This window comes from Carettochelys insculpta, chromosome 2 (assembly GCF_033958435.1).
Source record: "Carettochelys insculpta isolate YL-2023 chromosome 2, ASM3395843v1, whole genome shotgun sequence".
Taxonomy (NCBI): Eukaryota; Metazoa; Chordata; order Testudines; family Carettochelyidae; genus Carettochelys; species Carettochelys insculpta.
The window spans coordinates 19823672-19844685 of NC_134138.1; the positions used below are offsets into that span (position 1 = coordinate 19823672).

General features: G+C 47.8%; 1 protein-coding gene across 1 annotated transcript in view; it reads left to right on the top strand.

Moving 5' to 3' along the window:
• The first annotated feature begins 215 nt into the window (after positions 1-215).
• Positions 216-21014, top strand: part of KCNQ3 (potassium voltage-gated channel subfamily Q member 3) — a 249181-nt gene continuing 228382 nt past the window's right edge. Inside the window, exon 1 of the mRNA XM_074985612.1 lies at positions 216-658. Coding sequence (XP_074841713.1) covers positions 348-658 — 311 coding nt within the window. The 5' untranslated portion in view covers positions 216-347. The remainder of the gene's footprint in view (positions 659-21014) is intronic.

The following is a 21014-nucleotide window of genomic DNA, read 5'->3' on the forward strand; positions in this document are numbered from 1 at the left end:
TGCGCGGGGCGGGGGCACAACCCCTCCCCGGGTCTCCGCCGCGCCGCCATTGGCTGGCGCCGTGCCAGGGGCCCCTCCCCCGGTGTGAGGCCGGGCGGCGCGGGGACCCCGGCGGCGGGTCGGCGAGCGCACAAGCTCGGCGATGGTGCGGTGCCCCTGCCGGCCCGGGCGCTGCTGCCGCCGCCCCCACCGGCCCTGCCTCGGCCTGAGCGCCGCCCGCGGCTCCCCGCCCGGCGGGCTGATGGCCTGACGGCCCGGCGCCCCCGCGCTCGGATCATGGCAGTGGAGCTGCCCGGGCTGCTGCCGCTGCTCACCTCCCGCCGCACCGCGCCGGGCCAGCCGCGAGCATGGGGCTCAAGGGCAGGAAGGCAGCAGCCGGCGGCGGGGAGCCCGCGGGGAGGAGAGTAGGGCTGGCGGCGGGGGACCTGGAGCAAGGGGCCTTGGGCGCCGGAGCCGACAAGGATGGGACCCTGCTGCTGGAAGGCGCCGGGAAGGACGAGGGCGGGAGGCGGAACCCGCAGGGCATCGGGCTCTTGGCCAAGACCCCGCTGAGCCGACCCGTCAAGCGGAACAATGCCAAGTACCGGAGGATCCAAACTTTGATCTACGACGCCCTGGAGAGACCCCGAGGCTGGGCGCTGGTGTATCACGCCTTCGTGTGAGTGGCTGGGGGGCGCTCCCGGGGCTGTGGGGGGGGGGCGGAGATGGGCTATTGTCACTCCGGTCGGGGCTCCATTCGTGCTGCCCTTTCCGATCCCCGGGGGAGGGTTGGTGGGAGGTCCAGGCGGTGCCCCACGCTTGTAAGACCAGCTGGTGCCTTGGGGAGCTTGGGGAAATCACCCCACATCCAACCCCTCCATCCCCCCTTTGCAGGGGCAGTCTGTTGCTGTGGCGGGGATACAGGCAGAGCTCTGGAAAACAGAGAGAAAGGTGATGAATGGGATTGGCTTTGTCTTGGGGCTGGTAACTAAGGTATTCACAGCCTGGATTCAGAGAGGCTGGCCCTGCAGAAATTGACAGGACCCGAATGCTGGGAGAATGTGAAGCCAGCCAGTGCACCTGTGAGCTGGCGTATATTTAAAGGCTCAGCCCCGAAAGGGGTATGGGATTTTCTCCTCGCAGATGCATATTATGGTGCTGTTTTGCTTTATCATTGTAGGCATAATGCTCATTGGAACTTGCTCTGCAGAAAGAGAAAATTACCAGGGTCTCATTATGGGCTAAAAATATGCCTTGAATTTTTTTGCTATCATCAAATGAGGCGCTGTTTTGTTTAAAAGTCTTTCTCATGTCTTTATCTGAATACATTCCCTTGGATACACATGTCAAAGACTGTATTTTATGAAAGCTTGGGAAAAGGGATGGAGCAAGGACCCATTATGACAGATTGTAAGGTTCAAACTGCTAAAAGGGACACTGTCAACTTAATTCTAACAAAAAATGTTAACTGTGGTTTTAAATAAGCCTTTAAAAAACCTAAGTTCAGGAGAAATGTCTACATGCTTTTAAAATCAATTTTAACAGTAATTTTTAAATCAAATAAACATCTGCAGTGTGTAAAGCCCAACCACCGTAATATACTACTTGAAAGTGAAACTGGTTTCACTTGTCCAGAATGAGAGAACTGCAAAAAGTACAGCATAAAGAATGGCCAGCATGCTAGATTTCTAAAATTCTTACATCTTAAAAGCATTTAAGATGTTATTAGAATCATAGAAAAATGAATTTGTTTGCAACATATGATTTTAAGATGACAGTGTCCTGAAATGCATTTGTTTTATAGCGTTGCTTGGATGCAACTGCAGAACAACGTGCCTTGTATTGGCTTTTAAAAGCTCAGTAAAGAATAGGGTACAAAATTCTGTGGTGGAAGACTGAGGAGTGATTACTGAAGTGGGTTGCTTTTAATCAGAAAGAAGTAAAGTGCTCCAGTTTGTGTAGGTTCTGGAGCCAGATTCGCAGCCTACCAACTCTTATCCGACAAGTAATGTTTACTCCTGTGAGTAGAGCCATTGAGTTTAAGGCTCTGATCCTGCCCTTGGACAAGTCTCCTGTTGAAGCTGATGAGAGTTTTGACTAAAAAGGAGTAAAATATCAGGTTTATTATGAAATAGGTTTTTGTGTAGTGGTATACTACTGACTTGGTCGTAAACTTCTCTTTCACTCATTAACTTAGTTTGGAGCTTTTCGTGGTGTATGCCACATAAATGAGGACGTTGTTCTTCTGTTTTGCTTTGTTTAAAGTACCAAGATTGAACTACTTGGAAAAACTAAGCCTTGGGTGATATTTTTTTAGGCTAGTAGGGTAGCTTGTTTGAACTGGGCATATAACTTAGGAAAGTTTATGAAACTGATAGAACATGCATTAGGTGTAAATTAGCCCTAGGAAAACCTCTTTGTATGTAGGTTACGTCTTGTATCTATTACTCTGTGTTTTATAATGTGGTGTTTTCTGGGAGAAGAGAAGGGAAGTCCAGGTGCAATCTTCTCTCACAATCACATCCACCTTCTTTTCGGCAGTCCTGTATGATTGGAATGACTGTCCAAAATCTATTTGTCCATAATCCACTCTGCCTCACTGCTATTTAAAACCCTATTTTCACAGCAGTTGTAACTGAACTGGATTTTGCAGACATGCAAAAATCAAACAGGACCTCTTTTCCTACAAGACCTCCTCCAATAAAACTATCCTACATACAAACCTTACCAGAACTAATATATACCCAGCGCATTCCTCTATTAGTCGTAAGTTTTTCTAAGTCCCATGCCCAGTTCTAACTAGCTTTCTGCTAGCCTGGAAGAATGGTATCACATGCTAGCCCGTGATCACTTTCTACAGGTTGAACTCTCTCTTCCAGCACCCTTGGGACCTGACTGGTGCTGGACAACAGAATTTGCCAGACCACAGGAGGTCAATATTGTCTAGCAGCGTTACCAACACTTCCACTGCTTATTGGGCACTTAGAAGATATTTAGGAGTAAATTAAAGATGAAGAACAGCCCAAAACACTGAGAGCCAGGACTGGTGGTTGTAAACAAATTATGGGACCATGGTAAACTTGGTCACACCCATGATAAATGGCTGTCTGGCTAACTAATATCATGCGGGATTATTGCATGGTGCTGGGCTAGAGAGGCTCAACTTGTATGTCATACCCTTTTCCTCCATCCATCGTTTGCATTTTGTTTCTTTGCCCATTGGATGCTCTTTAGGGCAGGCATGTGTTTTATATATTTGAAAAACATCTTGCATATTCTGAGCCTGTGATACATTCTTATTTTGTATTACTCATGCAATAATTTCCTGTGTTTGAAGAGGTATCCCAAAAAACTCATGAGGTCTTCAGACACCATGGGAATGAACTCTGCATAAGAAGCATCTGTCAGTTACCCAGCACATGATGGGCTAAATGCTGATGTGATCAGAGTCCCTTCAGGGAATCGTGGGTGCTCAACATTTTTCAGATTCGGGTCTGTTCATTTCAGTGAGAACTTGATGCAAGTAAGAAATGAAGATCTGAACACTTTCTCTGGGCTCATCTACACTAGCCCCCTCCTTCGAAGGGAGCATGTAAATGAGCCGGATCGGTGAATAGCAATGAGGTGCTGCGCTGCGTATGCAGCACCTCATTAACATAATTCTCTCTGCATGAACTTTGAACTTGCTAACGTGTTAGGAGTAAGGGCACTTGGAAGTTGTGTGGGTACTTTGAAGTGCCTGCAGCTACACAGCTTTCTGGCACTTCGAAGTTAGCAACTTCCAAGTTTGTGCGGTGAGAATTATGCTAATGAGGTGCTGTGTATGCAGCACCACACCTCATTAATATTCATCGATGTGGCTTGTTTCCATGCCCCCTTTGAAAGAGCGGGCTAGTGTAGACAATCCCTCTGAGTGGCATATTTAGCCTCTTTCAGGACTGAGACCTGATTAACTAATGCCATTGATCTGAATGGGAGGTTGATCAGTCTCCATATTAACTAAAGAAGACTTCCAGGGTCTGTTATTCCCCAGGTAAATAGAATAACTTTTTATAGTTTTCATGGCTTTGCATTTTTATGAGTTACTCAAGTTTTGCTGGCGAGCACCTTTTTAAAGCCCAATGTACAGCCCATAGGGCTAACTTTGCCTTGTCTTCGTTTTACTAATCTGCGTTCATTATAGTAACAGAGAGATAGCCATCTTAGTCTGTATTCCGACAACAGCAATAAAAAAATAGCAGAAATGTAGCGCTTAAAAGACTAACAAAATGATCTATTTGGTGATGAGCTTTTGTGGAACAGACCCACTTCATCAGAGCCACTCTCATTTCCAATGCAGACTGACATTTATAAGTATAGCGGACCAAAAAAAAAAATTGCAATGAAAACTGATACAGGGGCAAGGGGATGTTAATTGTCCTGCTTGAGATAATTAAGAGCATCAGAGGAAGGGAAGCAGACCTTGTAATGCATGAGGGAATTGATGTCTTGGTTCATGCTATGGGTTAATATGTAGAATTTGAATATGAATTCCAACTCACAAATTTCTTGCTGTAATCTGTTTGTAATTCTTTCTCTTTGGTCCAGGACACAAATTCTCAGGTCTTTAACAGAATGGCCCACTCCATTGAAGTTTTCACAGATAGGCTTTTGTGTATTGAGTTTCTTGATGTCTGCTCTGTGTCCATTTATTCTTTGATGAAGGCTTTGCCCAGTCTGCCCAAATGCACACAGTGGCAGGGCATTATTGGCACACAGTGGCATATATAAAGTTGTGGAAGTGCGTGAGAATGTGCCTTTCGATCTTGTAACTAACATGGTTAGGTCCAGTGATGGTATCACCAGAATAAATATGTACATAATACTGCTTCCCTTCCTTTGATGCTCATACTTATCACAGGCAGAACAATCAACATCGCCGCCGCCCTGTGTCAGATTTTATTGCTTTTTTTTTAAAATCATTTTGTTAGTCTTTAAAGTGCTACATTTCTGCAGTTTTGTTTTGCTTTCATTATATCAAGCCATAACACAAGAAACCCACAGGCCTACATACTATAAGATGTGAGCTGAAGCATAGGTTAACCCAAGTGTGATTGAGTGGGCTGTCATCCTTGGCATTGATCAATAGGAACCATTTTTGGGAACCCCTTCGGTGATAGAAGGTAGAATGTTCCCGTAAGTGTTACCACAGAGCACATGGAAGTGAAACCTGCAGATTTGCTGAAATGGGGGAGGTGGGTAAGAACATGAGCTGAAGTGGTAGTTACACATATTAATGTGCAAACTGTTAGAAGGGGTTGACAGCGTTAGTTGGGTGAGGAGATACAAATAAAGAAAAGGGGGAAAACCTCTTCTGAATGTACATTTGATATAGTGGTGTCAGGGTAACATATTATAAAAGTTGCATGCCAGCCTGTGGACAGAGGAGGGGAGAGAGAGAGAGAGAAGGATGTATTCCTTGGAATGTGCTGGAATGATGGCCATTGATGGTGAGGAGGTAGGCGAAGGTTATGAGGAAGATGATAACTTAATATTTCCAGTTTTCCCGCAAAGTATGGTGCAAGAATTTGGATGGTCAGATGTACATTCTGTAGTATCTCTGGCTGTGCTAAGTGTACTAACAAACTGACTGTAACTGAAGAAGAGTTCCCATAGTGCAAATGTTGCAGCTGTGCCCTTTGGAGTTCCCATCTATGTAGTAATTTAAATAATACTGGGCCTGCTCTTGGGACAAGAACCTGTCTACATTCAAAGTGACTACTTAAGAATTACCAGTTATCAGAATAATTCATGCACAATCTATAGATCAGGCTGCAAATCGCTCGTTGACGTCAGTGGGAGGTGGATTGGGTCCTTCATTAGGAACCAAGACACATTAAGGGTAAAATCCTTCCTGTGCTTTACAAACCTCCAGGGGGGTTGTTGGGAGTGGAGTGGGTTTGGCAGTGCCGGTGGTCCCGGGGCAGGATATCATGGCTCAGGAGGTTCGAAGGAGAATGGACTCTGTTCTATAACTTGCTGCTCTTCCACCTGGAGTCTGCTGCTGAGAAAGTGTAAAGCAGCTCTTGAGAGCTGGCTCATTGATGTGTTCCCTAGCTGCTTTGTCTGGTTCCTGCGCAATCACTCTCCATCTTTCAGTGCACCAGAATTTGGCCCTGTTAGTGTTCAATATGGGGCCTAATCTTGCCAAGGGCAGAAATATATTAGAAGCACTACAGAGGTACAGGTGCACTGGTGCAGTGCGTCTGCTGAAGATGCTTCATGCTGATGGGACATTCTTTCTGCCTCTCACAGAAGTGAAGTAATGGAGGGGAAAGTGGGAGTGTGTCCTGCTGACAGTGTCCGTGTGGCTGGCACTTGGCTGCTGTAACTTGAGTTGCGTGGGGGCTGGTCTTTTTTCATGCTCCTGAGCGAAGCAAGGTAGATCAATTTAGGCAGTAGTGTAGACAGCCCTGAGTAAAATGGATTTTAGTGGAAGTTGAGGGCGGTGGATACTTATGATTTATTTATTTATTCATTGGGGTTACTGTAACTTCTTGGAGCCCCACTGCACTAGGCACTGTGCAAATATAGAATCAAAAAATGAAAGTTGATACATCACTTCATAGAATCAGCTCTTAAAGAAGCAAAACTCTGAAAATTGAAGAAATGAAAGATTGTTCAGGAATCTTAGTGGCTTGTAGAGCTTCACTTCTGTCATGGAAAGGCGAGAACATCAACCTACTATCAGGAAGAACAATACAGTGGGAAACACTAATATTTGGAGCTCTACATTAAATTCTGGTTTCGAGTTGCTCATGATAGAGCCTTTGAAGTGAAGGGGTCTTTTAGCATTTCTTTGTAATTCTCTCCAAAATTGGATTTACAGCTCTGTCATGAAAGTAGTACTGTCCTGGAGTGCCTCATATGGTGCCTCAGCAGAGATGCAAAGAGCTGTTTACATTTTATTCGGAGTGTGTGGGTGGGTGACTGGCTCCAAAGCATTTCAGTGAGTGCCTATTTGTTTAAATTTTTATCATGTAAAAATGTATTTTAAGGAAATGTTACTGCTTGAGCAATAAAATGGACTAGATTGGGATTGAACAGCCTCACAATAAAAAAAAAGTTTTAAAATTAAAAAGGAAATTGCAGTGTGTGCAATTTATTGCCAATAAATGATTTAAAGGCCCAACTCTTGCTTTCTAATGGGAATAGTACTGATAAACCCTGATCTAAAGCCCAGTGAAATCAATAGAAAGACTCAAATTCACATCAAGGGGCTACAGTGCAGGTCCATAACACTTATTACAGTTCTAATTCTAATTAAATTGGTCAATGAGAGTTCCTAATGCAGTAAACACTGCACCGGGTAAGTGTTTGCACGCTCAGCTGTTAATTTGGGTGAGGGGAATATTTTTTGATATGTAAAATGGAGAACTGGCTCCCAAGGAATTGGCACCTTCTTTCCTTCTGAAAATATGTAGTTTCTTCTCAGTGTTTAGGAAAACTCAGATCCACTTAGCTCTGAGAAGTTCCTTGGTGGTCTCGGACTGGCATTGTCCAACCTCATCACCATATCTTAATGATGCAGATGTTTGGAAAAATAGGATTTTTAACATGGAATATTTAAATTTTTCGGTGAGGAAGAGAAACCTGAAGATTCTTGTCTGGAAACTTCCAGTTCAAAATTCCCAAAGTTGCAATTACACATTGCCTTGTGGGAGTGTGGATATGGGTATTTATCGTGTGTATATAAGAATGGCCATACTGGATCAGACCAGTAATCCTTCTAGCCCGTTATCATGTCTTCTCACCATGGCTGGTGCCAGATGCTTCAGAGGGGATGAAAAATAGAAAGTTATTGCATTATCCATCCCATGTCATGAAGTCCCAGCTTTGAGCTGTCAGAGGCTTAGGGATGCCCAGAGCATCAGACACTTTTGAAACCTTTTCAGATAGTTGAAAACCCAATCTTCCGTCGAAATTTATGGAAAAATTTCAACCAGGCCCTCAGTAGAGAGTTTGTCTTACAGACACTTCTCCTCCTATTTGCATCCTTGTAATGCTCCTGCGGCAACTACTGCAGGCATTCAAGTGGACTAGTTCAAGTAGGAAAGTATTTTAGGGTGAGATTGTTCAAAAGAACTCATAGTTGGACTACTTCTGCAACCATGGAGCAAATGGTAAACTTCTTATCAACATCTGTGGCAGCAGAGTTAGGCTATGCTGAGCTCTATTGAAATCTCAGCCTGGTTGCCACTTGAGATTCTTTTAATACCTGTTGGAGACAAAAAGGAGCCCCCATCATGTGATCAATCAGTCATGTCTTTGTGGACTGCCCAGAAGTACCTTGTCAATCTCTGCTCACTGTCAGTAGTCCTTGGTATGGTGGCCTCATTGAGGTTGTGCTGGTGATCAGCACAGCCTTGCAAATCCTTGGATATCTGCTTTGTGTCTCTGGATATCCTCATCCATGGAAGTGGATGAGAATATTCATGACTCATTTTTGTGGATGTGGGTACATATTTTCTATCTAGAATTTACAGATTTGCAGAGATCCATTGTATAGTCATGGATGTAGATATCCATGGATCATTTTTGCCAATGCAAATGTGGCTGCAGATGAAAATTTTGTATCCATGTAGGGCTCTTGAGATCAGTTTCCTGCCCATGGCTGACTGTGTAGTGCAAGTTTTGTTACATCTTCGATTAACCACTAGATGTTGCTTATCGAACGTGTGGAAACAGTCCCCTAGTGGCATATGTGCACCTATATTTTCAAACAGTAGAAGTGTGTGAGGTCCAAGTTTTCAACAGGTAGGAACTCTGCTGTTGAGAAGTCAAGAGTTAAGCATGGGGAAAAAAATGTCTGGCCACAGCTTTGCAATCATATACCGAAGGCTCCTACTTAAAACAAGCAAATGAAGAAGTTTCATTTTTACATAATTAAAAAATAATAAGACCAGAGATCTGTAAAGCCACCAACCCCCCAAACTCGGGTGCTTATTTAAAACACTATTTAATTAGCTGGACTGTTGTTTTATAAAAATTCTAGGAACCCGGTCATCTGCCTTAAATAAACTACAGATTCTGTATTGTTAATCCAAGCCATATATAGAGAGAACAAGATTCATACCCCCAAAATTGAGGTTTATGTTTAAACAGGACTTCTTGTGTTTTTTTTTTTTTTTTGCTGTTAGAGTGCTCTTGGATCAGTTTTTCTTGGCAAGTAGAAGGTCTGGAAGTTTGCACTATAAAAAGCTGACTCTCATCTAATCACATGATTCCAGGAGCTGGGAGCTTAAGAAAATACGGCATATTGTGAGAGCTGGCAAGGCAGGTTTCACGCTGTTTTTGACCTTCAGTAGAAAGTTTGGAAAGCAAAGGATGACTCATTAGAATGAAACATTGTAGGACTGAACAAGTGTGTGACCCTGTACTCCATCAATTTAGTGCTGGACTCTGTCCTTAGGGTGATGGCTGAGTACCTTTCCAAATGGCAGAACTGGTGTGGTTCTGCTGTGCAGTAGAAGGGACTGGATGTAGATTTGCACAACATGGAGATCAATTGTTTGTTTGGAGAACAGCCCGAGAGGGACAGCATGTGGAACAGGGCAGGCTGAGGTGAAGCTTGAAGTTCTGCAACTGCATGGATCTTTCCCATTCTTTTCCCCCTGCCGCATCAGGGCATTTAGGTGTTCAGATGTTAGACTGTAATAGCCTCCACATGGTTGTTTTGTAGGTGCACTGGCATAGGAGTGGTAGAAGAAGCTTTTCTTCCCACTGCCCCTTTGCCTAGTGCTTGGGCCAGCTAATCAACTTGCATTTGCCTCCACGTGCACCAACACAATTAAAAACAGAGCTGTGCCATTAGCGAATGCTCTTTACTCAGTTATTGCAACAATTCTAGTCCAACTTTAATTATTTGTGCAAATACTTCATAATACTGCAGGATATTTCTTGGCGCACACTTTGTAAAAAGATAATGAAGATTCAGTAACTGGAGACCTTGCCACACAGCTCTGCTAATGCATCTGTGCTCAGACCTGGGAAGACAGTGTGGGTAGTAAGAATGAGCTGTGCTTTGGCTGCTATAAGCAGCCATTGTTATGGTTCAGTTGTTGGCTATAGAAAGCTGGTATGTCATTGGGATGAATGAACAAAGAAAGCGGAAGCCTAGGAGGACTCACAATAATGAGATAACCACTAAATTTATAGACGTGCCTAAGTCCGATTTCCAAAAGTTTCTTAGCCACTTTGGAGACTAGCACACTTAAGCCGTGTCTACACGTGCACGCTACTTCGAAGTAGCGGCACTAACTTCGAAATAGCGCCCGTCGCGGCTACACACGTCGGGCGCTATTTCGAAGTTAACTTCGACGTTAGGCGGCGAGACGTCGAAGTCGCTAACCTCATGAGGGGATCGGAATAGCGCCCTACTTCGACGTTCAACGTCGAAGTAGGGACCGTGTAGATGATCCACGTCCCGCAACGTCGAAATTGCCGGGTCCTCCATGGCGGCCATCAGCTGGGGGGTTGAGAGATGCTCTCTCTCCAGCCCCTGCGGGGCTCTATGGTCACCGTGGGCAGCAGCCCTTAGCCCAGGGCTTCTGGCTGCTTCTGCGGCAGCTGGGGATCCATGCTGCAGGCACAGGGTCTGCAACCAGTTGTCAGCTCTGTGGATCTTGTGTTGTTTAGTGCAACTGTGTCTGGGAGGGGCCCTTTAAGGGAGCGGCTTGCTGTTGAGTCCGCCCTGTGACCCTGTCTGCAGCTGTGCCTGGCACCCTTATTTCGATGTGTGCTACTTTGGCGTGTAGACGTACCCTCGCAGCGCCTATTTCGATGTGGTGCCGCGCAACGTCGAATTTGAACATCGACGTTGCCAGCCCTGGAGGACGTGTAGACGCTATTCATCGAAATAGCCTATTTTGATGTTGCTACATCGAAATAAGCTATTTCGATGTTGGCTTCACGTGTAGACGTAGCCTTAGACATTTTTTAAAGTTTTATCCTCCTGCTACCAACGTTCCCTCTCATTTTTTCCATCCATGAGCAGAATAATTTTTATGTGCCCCGAGACAAGTATGAATGTGTACCAGCAGAAGAAACAAAAAAACCTAGCTGTGGGTGGTCTGCTAATCAGCTGGGCAGCATTTGATCTCTCTTGAGCAGCCGCACAAGTGTACAGCCTATAGGGAGCGCTGCCTGCTACTATAAGTGGTATTTCATTGACCTGTTCTGTGCTGCGTAAGCTGTCACTTGCTGTCTTCTGACTGACTAGTGCGGTAATGAGGGAGTGTACAAAACTCCACACTGAGCCTGTAGGGATTGAAAGGCAATACTGTGCCCGGATGGCCCCACATGGTGGGACCTGCTGAGCCTGCTCAGAGTGATGGAGAGAGTTAAATGGGAGCTCAGAAGCCCAGGAAGAGGATGGTGAACAGGCTGCTGGAGAGAGAGAACTGGACAGAAGGTTGAACCTGAGAGAGGACCACAGAGTGAGTAAGGCTCACAAAAAGAGCCCTCTCCATCTATTGCCCTCTTTGGGAACCAGCAGGTATTGCACGGTCCTATTGATCTGAACTCTTACTTTGTTGCTGAGCAGCTGCTGGATTGTAGGGATTGTGTCACAAACTGAAGGGCCCTGTGGGTAGGAAATAGCTTGAGGCAGTGGATTTTGGCTTGCTGTAGGAAGAACCTTGCTGGTGTTGCTTCACACAGGGCCCTGGGACCTGGAGGACATGGAAGGCCTGGGTGCCCTATCGCAGCCCTTAGAGGCCGAGGCCCAGGTGCAGCAGAAAAGCTGAAGATTCCCAGCCTCAGATCAGGAACAGATGCTGGTACTGCCCTAGCAGAGACACGAAGGTCCAGAAATGAGATGCACTAACCCCCAAGCCCTCTCGTGGATGGGTAATGGCATCAGCCATTCATTTCAGAGTGTTAGGTGTTGTGTTGGAGGGAATAAAAGAAGACACTGGAGTGCTACAGATTGCAAATAGAATAGTTTTTGACATGAAGAGTACATCTTCTAGCGCTTGATATGAGCTACTAACCCATAATACTGCACAGTGAGCCCACATACTGCATAACAGTTCAAGGTTTCAAGGGGTAGCAGTGTTAGTTTGTTTCAGCAAAAACAACAAGGAGTCCAATGGCACCTTACAGATCAACAATTTTATTATGGTATAAATTTTGTGAGTTGCAGCTCACTTTGTCAGATGCATAAAGTGAAAGAAAAAGAAAAGATGATAGGGGTACAGAGATGGGAGTGTTGCATCAGTGCTAATTCAATCAGGGAGGATGTGGCCCACTTCCAACAGTGATAGGAAGGTGCGAATACCTAAAGGGGAAAATGCCATTGTAATATGAGAGCCATTCCCAATCTCCATTCAGACCTATTCTGATTGTGTCAAATTTACACATGAATTCCAGCTCAGCAGTTTCACATTGCAGCCTTGTTTTGAAGTTTTTGATTTTATTTTATTTGAGGATGGCAACTCTCAAGTCTGTAACTGTGTATCCCGGGAGGATAAAATGTTCTCCCACCTTGTTTTCCTGTGTTACTGTTCTTTGTCTGATTTGTGTCCATTGATTCTTTTGGGCAGAGACACTCCGGTTTGTCCAGTGTACAGTGCAGAGAGGCATTCCTGGCACATGATGGGATATATCACTTAAACAGATGTGCAGATGAACGAGCTTTTGATGGTACAGGTGATGTGGTTAGGTCCCTAGTGACGCCATCATATGCGTGGGACTGTAGTCTAGGATCTGTTTGTGGGACTTGATCTATGGCAAAGAGGGTTGTCAGCTTCCTAATTGCTAATAACCAAACCCCTGATAGCTCTGTCCTGCTTCATTCCACAAGAACTTGCCCCATCCCATCTCTTCCCCACACTGTGTCCCATCCTCTGCCTCCTTCCCCAATGCCTCACTCTGTCTCTGCCTCCTAAGGTTCTCCATCGTTACCTCATCCCCTCTGTTGCTCACTGGATTGGCTCAAAGAGCCTGCCTACCTGGCAAACGAGAAGCTGGTGTGGGTTAATAATTGGTGTCTCCTCCCATCCCAAAATCACTGGACTTTTGGTTCCGGTGCTATTTAGGATTTCCAGATCCCCTCTACAGCAAGACTTTCTGGCCAAAACCTGGACCCAGGGCAACTCTAAATGGCACCCGGGCACAAAAGACAAAAACCACACTGCTTGGCTAAAACCCAGAAGGGAGCAACCATAATGGTTAAATGAGCGTCGAGATTTTGTTGTGCTACTCAGACTATCATTACAAACCAGATGAATTCAATGAGACCTGAATTTTTATGGGTGCAGCAGCTCTCAAATGGAACCCACAAGGAAAACGTAAAGGTGGAGGGTTTCAGACATAATGGAGAAGATCTACTGAGATAGAAGAAAAACAGCTGGGGTACTGCTGGAGTCAGCTTGAAGTTTTATCCCAAAACAGACTGAAATGGAGGACACTTGTAGATGACCTATGCTCCACTCGGAGTACAAGGCTTAAGACAAGTAAGTCAAACTTTGGTTAGGTGGTACTGAGGCACTCTCATCCCTGCATATATATGTTTTCTCTGTACTAAACCTTACAGGGAGATTCCACTATTGGGTGGGATGTTCCCACCTGCTTCACTTGTTTGCAGATGCATCTTTGAATTCCAGCATAATGGTAAAAACAAATATAGCACAAAGTCTGGAGAGTTAGAGGCTGTGTGTTGTTGTCCGGTTTTAGTTTTTATTAATAGTTGGATTTAAAAAAAAAAACAAAACTTTCTCTCTCTCACACACACACTTGTGTGTGTAATGCAAAAACACAATTCTGCATTACATCATTACATCATTTAAGTCGCATCTACACGTGCCGGCTACTTCGAAGTAGCTGCGCCAACTTCGAAATAGCACCCGCCACGACTACATGTGGTGGGCGCTATTTTGAAGTTGACATCGACGTAAGGCGGTGAGACGTTGAAGTCGCTATCCCCATGAGGAGATGGGAATAGCGCCCTACTTCGACGTTGAACGTCGAAGTAGGGCCTGTGTAGCCGATGCACGTCCCGCAACATCGAAATAGTGGGGTCCGCCATGGCGGCCATCAGCTGAGGGGTTGAGAGACTCTCTCTCCAGCCCCTGAGCTTGATGGTCGTTGCGTGCAGCGGCCCCTTAAAGGTCCCCACTCCCTGCCTTCCTGTGCAGGAAGCTGAGAGAGCGTGCAGGCGGCAGCACAGTCACGCGGCCAGCCTGCACATCTCACAGCAGCCCAGAGACACACCCCCCGCTGCAATGGCCACCCTCCAGCCCCCCAAGCACCCCCAGGACACCCCCCCCAAGGGGAGCCAGGGCTCCCAGGCTGGCAGCCAGCCCAGGAAGAGGCAGCGGGGCCCCTCCTGGATGGAGGCCAAGCTTCGGGACCTGCTGGGGCTCTGGAGCGAGGAGGAGGTGCTCCAGGTAATGGGGAGCAAGAGGCGGAACGTGGATGCGTTTGCTCAGCTGGCCGAGGGCCTGGCCACCTGGGGTCACCCTGCCCGCACTCCTGACCACATCAGGAGTAAGGTTAAGGAGCTGCGGCAGGGTTACGCCCGGGCCCAGGATGCGGCCAGCCAATCTGGGGCTGCCCCCGTCACTTGCCCCTTTTACAGGGAACTCAGGGAAATCCTGGGCCCCCGGCACACCTCCTCCCCTCCGGCCACTCTTGACACCTCGGCCGACGATTCCCAGCAGGCCCCGGAGACGGAGTCCGCCCCGGAGGCAAGCCCTGCACCCCAGGGGCCCCCCCAGGAGCCCACCCCTGGGACACCGGAGGAGGAGGAGGAGGGGGGATCCTCCTCCAGCGATGGGGGGCTCCACATCGCGCTGCTGTCCCACAGCTCCAGCAGGGCGTCCACCCACCGAGTGTCCCCCGACCGTGGAGCGGACCATCAGGTATGTACCCACCCGGTGCACACCCTCGGGGTTGAGGGGCGGGGGCAACAGACATGACCAGGGCCCTCCACATGCCCAGATGACCATGGCCCCAAGGACAGCAGTGACATGTCCCTCAGAAGAGTGCATCAGCCCCTGCCCCCCCAGCACGACAGTGCCATGCCCCATCCCTGGGGATGGGGGGAGTGGAACCTAGGGTCCCCCGGGGGGAGGGGGTGGGACACCCATCAGCAGCAGCAGCATCTCTCGGGGATGGGGATGGGGAACCAGCAGCAGAGGGGTGGGGGGACAAGGGCCACAGCTCGGGGGCCACACTAACGGCTGTCTCCACTCTTCTCCCCTCCCCCGTGTTCCGCAGCTGCACCATCGGAGGGACTGGAGAGCGCCAGCGAGGTGTCAGTGGTCCCGGAGAGCCCACCGGGGCCATCACTCCAGGCCAGTCCCTCGGCGGAGCACCGACCAGCCCCAGGGCAGGGATGACGGCGGACCCAGCACCACCCATGGATGGCGATGGATCCCCTGCTGCTGGCGATCTTCCGGCGGCAGCTGGAGGTCTTGGAGCAGTGCCTGCGGGTGAAGGAGCGGCGGCTCCATCTGCAGAAGCGGGCGCTGGCCTGGTGCCAGGAGGCATGGGGGGCCTTTATGCGCACTTTTGAATGCATAGCGGACTACCCGGCCCCCCACGCCACGCCGGACGCCGCTGTGCCGGCCCTGCCTGCTCCACCCGCTGCTCCACCCGCTGTCACACCGCCGTCCACCACCGAGGGGCCTTCCGCTGAGGGGGACCTGGGGCCTGCTGACACCCGCCGGCCATATCTGCTGGTCCACCCGGCCCCCAGCCAGCCCTGGCCAGGGCTGAGGCCGAGGCGCGGGTCGCGGCCGCCCACCCCCAGCGCTGGATATTAGGGGGTGCGGGGCCCAGGACGTGCCACCCCCACTTTGTACATATCCCCTTTTACTTGTGTTTTGTATATAGTTTGTATTAGACCCCTGTTATTTTATGATACCTGCCCCCCATGTAAATAGTTCTCCCCTTCCTTGTCTTCCCCTTTTTTTGGCTTAATCATCATAGAATATATATAATATTTATGTTTGTTGTAAATAGTATAATAATAATAAGAGTTCAACATTTGGTAGTTTCACGAACAACAGGTCTATTTTTATTTGCAAGAAAAGTGTGGGGGGTGTGCTTTTGGGTGCTCTGTGGTGTGGGCGTAGGGGCAGGGAGTGTTGTGGAGGATGGCGGGGGTGTAGTGGGGGGCCTGCCAGTGTTCACCCTGCGGCCTGGTTGAAGTGGGCCCGCAGGGCCTCCCGGACCCGGATCCCTCGGGGCCCACCTGGCGACTGGGGGCAGCAGGTGGCTGCACGTCGGCCCTGCCAGCCTCCACAGCCCAGCCCTGAAAGAATGCCTCCCCCTTGCTCTCCACCAGGTTGTGGAGGGCGCTGCATGCGCCCACAATCTGGGGGATGTTGGTGGGGCCCGCATCAAGGCGGGTGAGGAGACACCTCCAGCACCCTTTGAGGCGGCCAAATGTGCGCTCAACCACCTGGCGCGCGTGGTTCAGGCGCATGTTGAAGCGCTCCTGGCTGGCTGACAGATGGCCCGTGTAAGGGTGCATGAGCCAGGGCCGGAGGGGGTACGCCACGTCTGCGATGATGCAGAAGGGCATGGTGGTGTCCCCCACAGGGATCTCCCGCTGGGGGATGTAGGTCCCGCCTCCAGCCGGCGGCACAGACTCGAATTCCGGAATACCCAGGCGTCGTGGGTGCTGCCAGGCCAGCCAACATATATGTCCAGGAAGTGGCCCCAGCTATCCACCAAGGCCTGGAGGACCACTGAATGGTAGCCCTTCCTGTTTAAGAAGCGTCCTCCACTGTGCTCCAGGGCACGGACGGGGATATGGGTCCCATCCAGAGCTCTGAAGCAATTGGGGAAGCCCAGGGTGGCAAAGCCTGCGATGGCGGCATCCGGGTCCCCAAGCTGCAAGAGCCTGTGGAGGAGCAGGGCGTTGATGGCGCGGATGACCTGCAGGGGAAGGACATGGGAGAGCACCAGTGAGGGGTGTGCAGGGTGTGTCTGGCCCTCCCCTGCCAGAGCTCTCCTCCACCCCCAGGGCTGCCTCCCCTTCCCCATGGGTCCTTTTACCTCCATGAGGACAGCCCCAATGGTGGCCTTGCCAAAGCCAAACTGCTGCCCCATGGATCGGTAGCTGTCTGGAGTGGCCAGCTTCCAGACAGCGATGCCGACCCATTTCTCCATACTGAGGGCACGCCGCATGGCGGTGTCCTGGTGCCTCAGTGTGGGGGTGAGCCACTGGCAGAGCTCCAGAAATGTCTGCTGGGTCATACGAAAGTTCTGGAGCCAGCAGTCGTCGTCCCACTCTCCGAGCACCAGCCGCTCCCACCAGTCGATGCTCGTGGGGTAGCTCCACAGCCGGCGGCGGGGGGCTGCAGGGTCTGGGGTTGCTTCCTCCTCCCCTGGGGCAGCTCCTCTTCTGTGGCTAGAATGTGATCAGCTGCCTCCCACATGGCATTGAGCAGGGCGAGCACTGCTTCTGCAGGGGCGGCTGGGTGGACCTCTGGTGGCTGCTGCTGCTGCTGCTGCTGCTGCTGGTGGGGGTCCATAACTGCGTCGCCGAGGTGTGCGTGCCTATGGCTCTGCAAACCGCGTGCTGTGCAGGCTGTGTGTGTCTGGGAGGGGCCCTTTTAGGGGAGCGGCTAGCTGTTGCCCCGGAGGTGCTAGTCTGCCCTGTTACCCTGTCTGCAGCTGTTCCTGGCACCCTTATTTCAATATGTGCTACTTTGGCATGTAGATGCTCCCCCACAGCGCCTACTTCGATGTGGTGCTGCCCAACGTCGACGTTGAATGTTGATGGCACCAGCCCTGGAGGACGTGTAGACGTTATTCATCGAAATAGCTTATTTCGATGTCGCTACATCGAAATAAGCTATTTCGATGTAGCATACACGTGTAGACGTAGACTTTGTGTCATATTATAAAATCTGTGGACAATTTGGATCTCATCTGGCAACCCAGAGGGTTTTGTTTAATCAGAAGCTTGGCTGTTTGGAACAGTTCTATGTGTTGTGGCCTGAAATGCATTGGGTCGGGACTTTAGTGATATAGATATGCTGCTGGGGTAGCCAGATACTATAATGATACACCTGGGATAAACACTTATATAGCATTTAATGTGTTATCTAACAATGCTAAATACTATTTTGCATAACACTTTAGAAAGACAATGATGATATGGAGGCGATGCTCTGGCACATACGGTATTAAAAAAGGGATAACTTAAATACGAATGTCTTTATACAGAATATGGTTCAAGAATCATTAAATGTGTGCTGCCTTCTTTCTCATTTTAAAATGATCCGTAGGAGGCTTATCCATTTATGCCTGGGAAGGATATTTTAGGCTCAAGTTGGCCTGCTTTGACAATGGGTGCTCTTGAAGGAACTTCCAGGCTGGACATCTTTGTGAGTTACCGTCTCTGTGCAGTAGTTAAGCATGTGTAGTGAGTAGTCCCATCAAAATTAGTGTAAACAAAACAACCATTTAGGCTGAAAATACTTTGAGACTGTGATAGCCTGCAGTCAGAAAAGATCCCTTGGGATGTTTCCCAGTGTGCTGAGTTGGCCACTGACACCTGCCTTCTTGCTCTCGGGGGCTCCCCACCACCCTATCCTGCTGATCCAGATTCTCTGGTCTTCCCCAACCAAGGCACAGAGTTGGTGTTACCGTCCCCCTACAGAGCAATGCAGGCACTGATTAAGTACAGTTTGGGGAAGGTGCAGTTCTAAGGCACATCGCCCAGGAATCAACCCCCAGAAAGGATTAAAAGCCCAAATAGATCTGTCTCTCACTGTGCAAAAGATTTTCACAGGGAGGGTTCATTAGGTAGTAGCCCTTTATCAATGAAAGGGAGATGTGCACAGTGGTAGCTGTCCCTAGGTAATAATTTACACTTGATTTGATTATAAGCAAGAGAGTTTCTATTAAGCAAAACCAGTAAGATTTAAGGGATTAGAAATAAAAACAGGCAGATCAAAGTGAGCCAACGAATTTAAGAAAAGAAAAAACGCATGTGATTTCTTTCCCTAAATATGAGCCTTATATCAGGTGACAGCTTCAGGTCAGAAAAGATTATGTCCTTACATGGGTTTCCAGAATACTGTAAAGCTATGCTGTTTTTCATTAGGGTGCATCAAGCAATTTCCAAGCCAGGCTGAAGACCAATATGGAGGAACTCTCGGGCCTTCTTTATATCTTTCTCCCGTGTAGGGAATTCCTTTGTTCTCTTGAGCTAAAAAAAACTCAACCCCCCGCCCCCCCCCCCCCAAAAAAAAAAAAAAAAAAGAACAGATGGGTGATTCACTCATGTTACAATCTTGGAGTGTACTTTTATACAATCTATCATTGCCTATGCGCTGGTCTGAATGTAAACAGCAAAGCTCTTCAGATGTGCATTGGCTGCTAACCCCTGACAAGCTATACTCTCACCATAGGCTAGCCACACCCCATTGAGGTCTTCATGGAGACAGACATTTGGAACACTAATATATAAACAATATTTATAACTTAAACTACAAAAATAATACATACATTAAAAAATAGGATTCAAAGATCCAAGAGATTATGCCATCAAAAATGATAGGTTACAAGCAGTGTTTTGTCCAAAGTATTTCTGAGTTATGCCTGAGTTAACCCTTCAAGGTGAGTACCCTTATAGGAGTAGAATTATGCAGATAAACAGCTGTAGTTATCACAATATTACTTCCTGTGTGGACAGTCTCTTCTGGATTAAGAGTGGCTGTTTTAGTATAAATTCCTTCTCAAGTATGTACATTGTACTTGAAAAGGTATACAAACTGGAATGAACGTTCACACAGTGACAGGTACATCTGTAATGAGTTAAAGTGACACCTTATCTTACAAACATGCAGTTTTCCTGTGTAGACAAGCCCCAACATACAACCCCTGTATGCCAAATAGTTTAGCTCATTTGTTTACAATTTGGGGAAGTGCCTGTTAGTCTACTTGGATTACCTCTGCTCCGTTCTTTTCATGCAGTTTTGTGACTCAAGTGGCACCTTTCACTGTCTACATTGCATTACCAAAATGGGCTTCATCGCGGCTTCTGTGGAGCCTTAAATAGGTTTATTGGGATCCACTGGCTTCAGTGAATTCTGTTATTGTTTTTCATACTAAGACTCCTGTGGCCTCTGTTAGCAGCTTTCAGCATAATGGTAATGGTTATGCTGAATGCTCATGTGGTTTCAAAATTAGGAACATGCAGTTACTTGCCTACATGTGTAAAGGTCTATTTGCATTTATTGAATTGCATGTCCACCTGAGGTACTTACGCATGCAGTATCAGAAAGGTAGCTGTGTTAGTCTGTAGCTCTGAGAACAAGAAGAAGTCATGTGGCACCTTATAGACTAACAGATACTTTAGAGCATAAGCTTTCATGGGCAAAGACCCACTTCATCAGATGTATGAGTGTGGAGTGGTTTCAGAGGGGTATTTAAAGAGTGGGGTGCCAGTAAAAGGGAGGGACAGAGCGGACAAGGTCTATTCAGCAAGGTGAAGGTGGCCCATTATCAATAGTATGTATCAAAAGAGGAAAAAACCAGTCAGATCAGACAGGGGGATATGAGCCATTGTCAGAGTCTAATAGGGAGATATTAACACCTCCCCATTAGACTCTGACAATGGCTCATATCCCCCTGTCTGATCTGGCGTGTTTTTTTCCTCTTTTGATAAGTACTATTAATAATGGGCCATTTCTACCTTGCTGAATAGACCTTGTCAGCTCTGTCCCTCCCTTTTACTGACACCCCACTCTTTAAATACCCCTCTGAAACCACCCCACACTCATACATCTGATGAAGCGGGTCTTTGCCCACAGAAGCTTATGCTCCAAAATATCTGTTAGTCTATAAGGTGCCACAAGACTTCTTGTTCTTACGCATACAGGTTAGGCACACAGTTGCAAGTACCTTTTTCCTTGCAAAACTGCACTTACATTTTTTTTCTTTGAAAATCAGGCCTTTTGCCACTTCTGAAATTTGTTTGAAAGATTTATAATTTGTTTTTGCTGCTGGAAAGGACTATTGTGATCATT